Here is a 10,352-nt window from a genome sequence, read left to right on the forward strand (position 1 = left end):
GGTAAAGAAGCCTCTGCTGCAAAGAGTACGCCCGCAGTGTATTCTGACGGTGGCCGGGATTGCTTAACTCTTGCATCGATCATCCTGAGGCTGAGGGGGTTGTAAAGTAAATTCCAGGTTGTCTTTGCATGCAGTTTCGTACATGATTCGGCTTTTTTTTTCAGGGGAAATACAGGCATACAGCTAATGTTGCTAAGCAACAGCAGCAATGTTGCGGCACAAGCAAAGCTGGTCAACAGACACGTCTATCACATTCGCATCTGAGAAACGGAGAAGGCAAGAGAAAACGAGGGAGATTGGGAGGGAGAACCTGGGCGCCAGGGCTGGCCCTTGGCATCCTCGTGGGCGCAATTTTTTTTTTGAGAAAAGTCACCCCATATTATTCAACCAAGACATTATGTGGCACACAAATAAAATCAGGGGGGTCTACTAGCCACACATGGCGCCCTGTAGATAGGGAAATAGACGCCTTTGCAAGGGCGTGCGTCTCCCAGATATATTCTCTCTTCTCATGCTCGAAATGAACTTGTGCAAATTCTTCCATCTTCATCTTTATGTCTTGAAAAATTGCCCTGTTTGGACCCATGTACTCGCTCGTAAGATGAGCTAGTATAGTTGCAGCACAATCAGTAGCAATATGGATTTTGCTCAGGTGAAGGTCAGAAGCCAGATTAAGAGCCTCACTAAAGGCCAACGCCTCAAGACTTTCTGGCTGGACAAGATCCCGGGTTACCAACACAGAAGCTCCAACAAAAGACCCCTGACCATCCCTACAAATGACAGCACATGACCCCTTGTCTTGGTTCCTGCTGACTGCAGCGTCGACATTTAGCTTCATGCGTCCCTGGGTAGGGGCTCTCCAAATTCGCCTTTCTCGCTGAACTGCAGCAGAAGAACTTGCAAAGACGGCTACCCTTCGAGGAATTAAAGAGAGATCCCCAAGCAACCTCTGAATAAAATTAAACGTGGTGAGAGGTGAAAGATATGTTCATGTATTGCCGCGCGCCCACCATATAGCCCATAGAGCAACCAGGATCTGAATGAACTCCTCCTCCCTTGTTGATTCCATGAGCTCCATCAACCACAGCCTCACATCAGCATGCCCACAAGCAATGATATGTTCAACCAGCTCTTCATCTAACAAAGCCCAAACACACTTTGACATGTCGCAGTCCACTAACACATGACGCCATGAATCCTCAGCATTGTTGCATATCTGACAAACGTTAGAGTCAGCCATATCCCTTCGATGACGAACTACCTCTGTAGGGATTGAATTTTGTGCAAGTCGCCACGCGAAATTTTTGACTTTCCCAGGAACCTTAACCTTCCATAGCTTCTTCCACTCTTGCTGCACCTCTTTTGTGTTAGACGGTGAAGGTCATCCATCAAGCCATGCCTCCCTCCTCTTTTTTGTATCGACCAGCAACCGGTAAACTGATCTAACAGTAAAAAGTCCGCTCCTGTTATAGTGCCATGCCCAGCTATCATCCAGATTGCGCGAGCTTAAAGGGATATTCAGCACAACTTGAACATCCGGAGGTTGAAGATGTTCCCAGACCTTTTGACGGTTCCAAGCTTTCATTGGTCTATCGATCAAGTCAGACACCATGATTGGAGGACTTGGAGTCCTCGGGTGAAGGGCCCTTAACATGAAATCTCGTGGGATCCAATTGTCCTCCCAAAGCTTAATCGACCGGCCATTACCAACACATTTTATAAGCCCCTGTTTCAAAACTGTGACACCCGCACACACTGCCCTCCAAACTTGCGATGGGTGGTTTCCCAGTTCAGCTTGCAGCACATCACCATGAGCATAATACACCGAGTGTAAGATCCTTGCACTAAGAGAGTCAGGATCTTGAATCAGCCTCCAGGCTTACTTGGCTAACATTGCAAGGTTGAAAAGTTCCGTATCTCTTAAGCCAAATGGTTGGAAGAGCTGGACATAATCGATGCGGGCTTTTAAGCTGGGCTCAGACGGTGAAAGGCCCCAATATTTGTGGTACGGGCTTTCATGAGCTAAAAAACAACACTTCTTTCGAAATTGTAGCATGAGTGACAATTAATATTCCCCTAAAAACAAAAGACTGACAATTAATATAGATCCGAGGGAGTAACTAGTATTGCTTCCATAAAAAACTACATACTATACCTCTTTTTTTTATGAAAATATTATATCTATTATAAAGATTCACCGAAAATACAGAACACCTTAAAAATAAATTACATCGAGGTCTATGGACCACCGAACGATCATTGCCACCGCCACGCACGTACAGTAAGAATAACTCGAAAACTACCACAGGAACATGATGATTTAAACTTGAAAATTTATCCCGACTCCAAAACATAAATTGTTGGTAAAGGTAATATTCAATATCAAGATGATACTAATTACACCTAACCGACCTAAACCTTGTTTTTTCTAAAAAAAAGAGAAAAACCAGTGTTGCTTCCCTAAAAAAAACTTAATAGCACTGAACCTTCGGTTTCTTACAATACAACTGAACCTTGCTGCCACTACGGCCTACAATGGAGAAAAACAAAATTCATAGTCAACTTCAGGGCAAAAAAATAAATTAATTTGCGAGTACAAAAAGTGTGAATAATTACTTTTTATATTGTGCCGCATTTGTTTTTCATTCACCCAAAAAGTGTCAGTTCTTCGCTGAACTTTTAACACCAGTATAACACTACATCATTTGTTAACAAGAATAGTTTTAAAAAATTGTTTCCAAAATGTCTCGGGATGATAGTAGCTGCGTTTGTGCCTTTACAACGGTGCTATTTGATTCCAGTCAAAGAGGGTACAGTATTTTCACCAAAAAGTAAGAGAAAACTGGCATTCAAACGTAGCGATAAAAACCACATCTGCATCCATGCATGTCTCAGGTTTACATATCGATTCGGATGACAGAAATAGTTTTTACCCAGAAAACAAAAACTTTAGGCCAAATTTGCGATTTATCAAACTTGGCAATCGGCCACCCCCCCCCCCCCCCAAAAAAAAAAAACTGTATCACCACTCATGCCCAAAACTCGTATATCACCACCTATGCCCCTAGTTAATCTCCATTCGCCGATTTTCTTTACAGGTTGCAGTAGTCGGAAACGACAGTAGATTATAACCGACTCCCAGTTCCAAAATCACAGCGGCCAGATGCCGCATTCTCTCTCAGGTCAGCACCGTTGATTACAAACCGCAGCAAGCTTGTCAGTGGAGTGGGGTTTCCGGTTAGCAGAGCGCGTTCTGGCAGTAGCTCAGCACCTCCCGAGCATTGTCGATGGCGTCTTCGTTGCCCTGGGAGGACTTCTCCTCGATCCATCTCACCATGAAGAAGGAGATTGCCATGAGCTGTTACAGATATTTTGTGGCATAGGAAAAACAATGCGATTGCTGCTGCCGAGATGTATCCCATCATGTTAGTCTGTAAATGTAGCTTAAGATCTAGACTTCCATGAAGGACAACTTGTATATATTGTTTTAAAGGATACACATGTCGATATCCATCCCTTCAGGAGAGCATCCTTAGGTGTTAACTTCTCGAGGTCAGCTTTGATGAGGCCGAACTTGACTAAGAACAGAGACGCAAACTGGTCGAGGGACGAGGAGTTCAACTCAGTTCCTTGAACTTGTGCCAGAATACACGATAAGATACTCCAAAGTGCATATCGAGCTTGGTCATCATCAGGGATCTCTGGAAGAACTTCAAGTAGGCTCTCCAGGAACGGTAAATCTGAAACAATTGAAAGACTGGATCACTGTAATGGCACTAAATGGAAACATTGATTTCAAGTCATGCAGTGCACTGCTTAGCAAATACGATAGTTGCTTAGAAAATAAGATAAGTGCTAACAAAAAATGTGCCTACCACGGGATATCTTAGGCACCAAATGCTTTCCATCTGTCAAAATATTTGATATTACAATCACCACCGAAGCGCAATAGCTTGCAACCTGAAGAAGAGTTTGTGAATAAGAATACAATTACCATGCTTGACTTGCAAGGGTGGGGACTCACAAGAATTAATGCAAGGTGAATTTTGCCAAATGTAAAAATGGAAGAGGCAAGGAATGTTTCTTCAAATTTCCGGAAAAAAAATTCATGACTTACTGACAATCAAAAAAATAGGAACAGCTTGCTTGTTAAGAGTTATGAGTTGGTCAAGCTAACAATTCGGTACTAAGAAGGCAACAGCATAATGCATTTCTTCCAAAATGTATGAACCCGAATTCGACCGGGCTGATGAACAAATATATGAAATGGTAGCGGTGGCAACATGCTCACCTCAACTTTATCAGGCGACTTGATCATGTTAACTAGCACTTTAATCAGCCGGTCATTCGATGTCATTGCCTTTGAAACACAGTGTATGGCTGATAATTCTAACATGAAGTGAAGGATCAAATCAAGAGAACCCTTTCTGAAACGTGTTAAGAAAAAGGTAAGGTGAATCCATTACTGTCCCAGGTTGTTAATTCAAAATTCAAAAACTAAGAAGGGTTATCGCAGTGACAGAGAAATGCAGCTACAGTCCTATTAAATTAAAATTAGGAAGTGGGAATGTAAGAAATTTAAAATGCTCAGACCATATTATTGGAAAACAACAAATGGCCGCATCTCAGAAGACAGGTTAAGGACCAAAACTTTGCCTAGAAGGCATGAATATAAAAAATATTCTATGAAGCTTTGAGGATCTCTTTGAAACAATGACTTTAAACGGGACTATGGAGGATTCAAATCCTTGAGGGTTCCTTACACAACTGTTTTGGGAGCTTCAGCATTCAGCCCATAATCGAACTGAATGCCATAAATCTCCAGAGAAATACCACATATCCAAACAGGCCCTTAGGTGTTTTTCCTATGATTTCTTCTTAAACTACAGAAAATTTACCAAATACTCCCTCCAATCTAAAATGTAAAGTGTATTAGTTTTTCAAAAGGTCAAACGCTTTTCTATTTGACCAAACCTAGATAAGTTTGACTTTTCTCAAAATTAATACACGTTGCATTTTGGAATGGAGGGAGTGCATAGGAGAAGCTTCCATGATACCTTGAACAATAATAGTTCAAAATCTGTAACAGATAACTTTTATAAAATGAAAATCTTGCCGAATTTCAAGTTAGTTCAACATACCTGTCTAGCTTCTCATCCGGTGGTCTGTCAATCTCATTTGTTAGTAACCCAATAACACGGTCAACTAAACCCAGTTTAAGCAAGGGCTGGATAAGCATAGCAATCACATCTCGATTATCAATGACAATTGATAGGAAGTCAATGATCTGCAACCAGTAATTCACATAAGAAATAACCAAACAGTTGAACACATGCAAATATAAAGGATGGACATTTTTCAGCTGAACCATAGTATAATAAGATGAAAGTAGTTGGTTCGGCTGGGCTGACAATTTCAACCAAATCATACAACACATAACAATAGGCAACATTAGTTTTACAGTATAATAGGCTTTCACTGCTATAAAAGTTATTGTAGAACGATAAGCAAATAGATGCTAGTTCAAAGACCATAAGACCTCTGCAGCTAGAAGTTTGATAAAATTGTAATTTGCAGTCACATGTTTCTCAAGAGTATCAACTGTTACCAAAATGCAGTAAAAACAATTCAGATATTCTCCTAAGAGAAGAATTTTCACAGAAGAGAACCAAGCAATTTCCATGGAAAAAATAGGACCTCATTCTGACCAAGGATAAGTCTACATTGTTCGGATAACAAGTAGTAGCAATGAGTAAGACTGGACCATACAACTAAGAAGTGTTTGGGAAGATGAAACAGTCCATGGAAACTATTTGATGACGACCTTCTTGAAACTACCTCAGGATATGGTGAACAGATAAAAGAGTTAAGCAGGCAAACACACATGCCTAACCATCACGTATAGAAGAATGAGCTAAGATAATTCAAACGATTTATGTTACACAAGTCCTACAAAAGAAATATAATGTATCCATATATGTCAAAATTCAATTTAAAAAGAACAAAAGTCACTAAAGTTGTGTGGACCAACTCTACGGATTAGTCACAACAAGTTGCATATACAAATTCAGTACAATACGCAGTCACAACAAGTTGCATATACGAATTCAGTACAATACCTTTTCAAGTAATGTAGTACTATCTGTCTTCCCAACTATCAGTAGAATACGTGAAAGAATCTCATCAGGTAAAAGAGCTTGAGCCCAAGAAACAGATGCACTGGACTGAAGAATGGCAGCCAACAACCTGTCTAAGAAAAAATGTGTGAGGATGCACCACTGATGAAATTTAGCAGCAATACTCATTCCAACTATCTCGGGGTGTAAGAATTTTTTTTACAGACAGTAACACAAGTCAAAATAAGCAAAAAAGAACAGAGCATAGATGGAACTTCTCAGTTCTCATTGTCTACAACTCAGAACAATTAGAAAGCAGCTTCTCCAAGTTTTGAACATCGACAATAGAAAGTTAAATTATCAAGAAAAACAAAATCTAAATTTACTTAGCTCCTATCCCCCAAATGATTAATAACATAAGTACATAACCTACTAACACAGTTGAAAAATGATTATATTTTTGCAAAAGTGCTGTATGTTCAAGCATTTTCATCCACAACTTCAACAACTTCTGATTGATTGGGTATGTCCAAATGTAGGTATGCATGTAACATGTGATGTAAGTATGTGTAGTTTTGCATTTGGGCATTTGCATAGTTATGTGGTAAAATTGAATGGGTATCTGGCCAATACAAAATGCACAAATTCAAGAACATAAATAATATATCAACATGGTAACCGTGTGTGTGATGAGCTAAACTACCCAGATCTATTTCACATGATATAAGACTTAAATTTCACAGGATGAAATATCTTGCAATGCTAGAATAGTAAATAGCTTGTCAAACGGCTGATAAATAAATAATAAAAAAATTGGTTCTAAACAATAACTTTGAGTCCGGCAAAAAAAAAAAAGAAAACACAATCCCAAAGATACCCAACCTGAATGTTTCAGAAAGGCATTTGACATGCTTTAGAAACAATTGCTCCACGACAGTTGCAATTAAACCATTTTTCAAAGAGATTGCAGCAACTAGAGATTCATGACAGACTAAGTTTGCCATGATTCCAAGACAAATTTCCTGCAGGAACAAAAGATTCAAAGAAACAAGATACTTTAATACATGCTTAGCAAAAAGAGAGGAGGTAGCAGTAGAGGAAAATTTCATTTCACCTTCACCCTAGAAGAATTTGCCGTACAAAGGTTTTCCAAAAGCACTTCAATCACAAGGTTATTAATCTACAAGGGTTAAATATAATGTGTTGTTAGCAGCAGAAGATGCACAATTACTAAGGTATAAAGGAAGGTGGGTAATTCTGTTTATTATGCCTTAATTTCCTTTTGTAGTTCCTTTGAACACTTGATTTGCTCTTAGATCAATTAGGATTTAGGAGAAATACTTTTGACTTACTGCAACCTGGCCATTCTTCCATTTAAAATGTTTGTTAGAATTAGCATGTTATTATGACATAAGCATTCACACTACATGTAGCTATCACCAGCAATAATTTATATGGTTCACAAATTATAGTAAAGAATTTGCTACAATAAACTGATACAGAACAAAATTCAGGGCCAGGAAGATAAAATATAAGCACAAAGGAGCTACAAAACTAAAGGAATGAAACAATTACAGTTATCCACCTTAACTTTTTGCTTATCTACTACTAATTGATCTAACAAGCCAACCACATCGTATTAAAATCCAGGATATCCAAACAATGTCTAAAGCCAGTGCAGATAAGGCAATCAAAATTTCTCACACTTCCTGCTTGCTAGTATCTTGTTCAGTAAAAAATTAAGCAGCAATAAACAAGTTTCATATAGCAGAACAGTCCGCCTTTTCTTTATGACAAACCTATAGAAGAAATACATCCTTCTACAAGAGAATGATGCAGATAAATACCATAAGTTCTGCTTGAGGTGTACTAGCCGCAAGTTCCCACAGAATATAACCACACTCTTCCCACTGATCCTTAGGACTGGCACTCCTTTCTTCTGGAAGACCCTGCTTGTCACTTTTCTCAGAACGATCCGTGTTATCCGGTTGCGTTGAATCCCTGTCATCAGAATTGACCCTTTGCTTGTCACTTTTTGCATGAGGTAGACATTATTAGGACAACCAGGTCGCTTTAATAACAGCATTCATTGCTAAACAAACTTTATGGGGGGGAATCTGGAAGTACCACTCACCCGAACTCTTTCTCCAAACTGGATCCCTTAGGTATTAGTTGCCTTATAAGAGAGATAGTATAGCTTGGATCAACTTTAGTTGTCTCCTCAAGTGACTGCAGATAATTACAACCAGAAGATTCAACATTAGGACAACACCATATTACTATAATTCCAAGGTCGCATGTTTGGCAACTATTTTCGTCTTCCTGACAAGGCATCTAAATGAAAATATTGATGACAAAGCAACTAAACAGGGTAACTAAGCACCAATTGCGAAAACTATGTACATTAAAGTTTCGTGTTCAAGATAAGCAGTTGCTTGGTAAGTAAACTCCAGTTGTAATAACTATGTAGGGAGTGCATTCGAGTGCCATATTCACAGTACTCAGCTGTAAATGCAAATTGGCATCATCTAGAAACAATTGCTCCACAACCGTTGCAGTTATACCCCAGTTGTAATAACAGATTTGGGCGTGTAAACATAGTGGCAGTTCTCAGCCGTAAATGCAAATTGCATGGCCCACAAATCACAATAGCAAAGCAAATGCAAGATGGATGTTCGTGTTCCCCAGGAATTCACCCTCTGTCCCATGGATGGAGGAGGATTCAACCAGCATCGAGCACAACGTGCCGCGCGGGCTGTCCTCGCTCACCCTGAGGCGCGGAATCGCTTGGTTATTCTAACGACAGCGGTCACCCTCGAAGCGCGCACCAACCGCTCGACGGAATGCTCGCGAGAGCGAGGGAAATGGAAACCACGCGAGCGACGCAAAAACCCTCGTCGCGCGGCCGCAGAGGGAAGGGAACGCGCGTCGGGGAGATGGGTGGGAGGCGAGGCCGCGTACCTCTTCCTCCGCGGGCGCAAACGGCAGGTGCGTCGTGGCGTCCTCCTCGTCCTCCATGGTGTCGCCGCCCTCCTCCTGGTCGTCCTCCGGCTCGGGCGCGTCGTCCTGCCCCGCCTCGACTGCTCCGCTGGCGCCCTCTTCCTCTTCGGAAGCGCCAGGCAACGCCGTAGCGTGGTGATCGGGGCTGGTTCGCTCGCCCGCCGCGTCCAGCTCCCGCGGCGGCTCGGGCTCGTCGTCCTTCCCCGCTCCGCCCGCCATGGGAGCTTCTTCGGCGGTGGCGGTGGCGAGCGCGGGCGAGAGGAGAGGAGAGGAGAGGAGAGGAGCGGGGGTGGCGAGGCCGTTCGACTGCGAGGGCGCACGCAATGCGGAACGGGAGCGTAGGTCTGGTTTAATAATTGCACAAAAACCCCACCCAGAGGCAGAGCGTTTGGGCTTTTCACAGGGCCGGGCCGCGGCAGGTCGTTTGGGCGGCCAGTGGGTTTTGGCCTGGCCCTGATAGTCCTTAGTTTTTTTTTCTGAGGTGGTCCTTTTTCTTTTCTAGAAAACTTGCAATCCTGTTTAAAAACTTACAACCTAGGTAAAAAAAACTTTGGCCATGATAAATGCTATCAGGCTTGCTGAAGAGTTTAGTATGGGTCGAGTTATTTTCATCACGAACCGCCTCTCTCCGAAGCTTGCATTGGGGTCAGTAACCCGGGACCGTGCACCTCTCGGCATCCTCTTCCGAGAAGCTAAGTTCAAGCTATAAATGGACTTCATAGATTATGAGGCTGAGGCTTGTTCTCGTGTTTGTAATATCCCTGCTCATCTACTAGCTGGTTATGGTTTGAGGGCTATGATCGACAGCCAACATATTTGGCTTACTGATCTTCACCGAGATGTAAGTGGTGTTGTTACTAGTAGAAAACATGGTATTAGTCCCGGTTCCAGAGGGCCTTTAGTCCTGATTCTGGAATGGGGACAAAACAAACGGGACTAAAGCCCAAACCCTTTAGTCTCAGTTTGCTTACGAATAGGGACGGAAGGGGGCTCCACATGGCCGCTGCGGGGCGCCCAGGCAGGAGGACCTTTAGTCCCGGTTGGTAACACCAATCGGGACCAAAAGGCAGCTGGGATTTTTGTTTTTTTCTTGAAAGGGGGGTTTAGGGGTTTTGGAGGGTTAATTTAGGGGTTTCATATTGTGTTAGCTAGCTAATAGAGAGAAGTGACCTCTCTTTTCTTCGTGCTTGGTCGACGCTAGTTACTATACGTATAGAGAGAAGTCGACACGGTAAC

The 10,352-nt window shown here is 42.0% G+C and overlaps 1 protein-coding gene across 1 annotated transcript; it reads right to left on the minus strand.

Annotated features, from left to right (window-relative positions):
- Positions 1-2,818: 2,818 nt before the first annotated feature.
- LOC125544912 (protein saal1-like) lies at positions 2,819-9,424 on the minus strand. Its single transcript, XM_048708726.1, has 11 exons — positions 9,078-9,424; positions 8,251-8,345; positions 7,964-8,117; positions 7,231-7,296; positions 6,999-7,138; positions 6,120-6,246; positions 5,142-5,287; positions 4,292-4,427; positions 3,876-3,960; positions 3,499-3,740; positions 2,819-3,358 (listed from the first exon to the last, which is right to left on the minus strand). The coding sequence occupies exons 1-11, from the start codon at positions 9,333-9,335 to the stop codon at positions 3,239-3,241; spliced, it is 1,569 nt and encodes a 522-aa protein (XP_048564683.1). The 5' UTR covers positions 9,336-9,424; the 3' UTR covers positions 2,819-3,238.
- Positions 9,425-10,352: the final 928 nt, after the last annotated feature.

This window comes from Triticum urartu, chromosome 1, assembly GCF_003073215.2.
Source record: "Triticum urartu cultivar G1812 chromosome 1, Tu2.1, whole genome shotgun sequence".
NCBI lineage: Eukaryota > Viridiplantae > Streptophyta > Magnoliopsida > Poales > Poaceae > Triticum > Triticum urartu.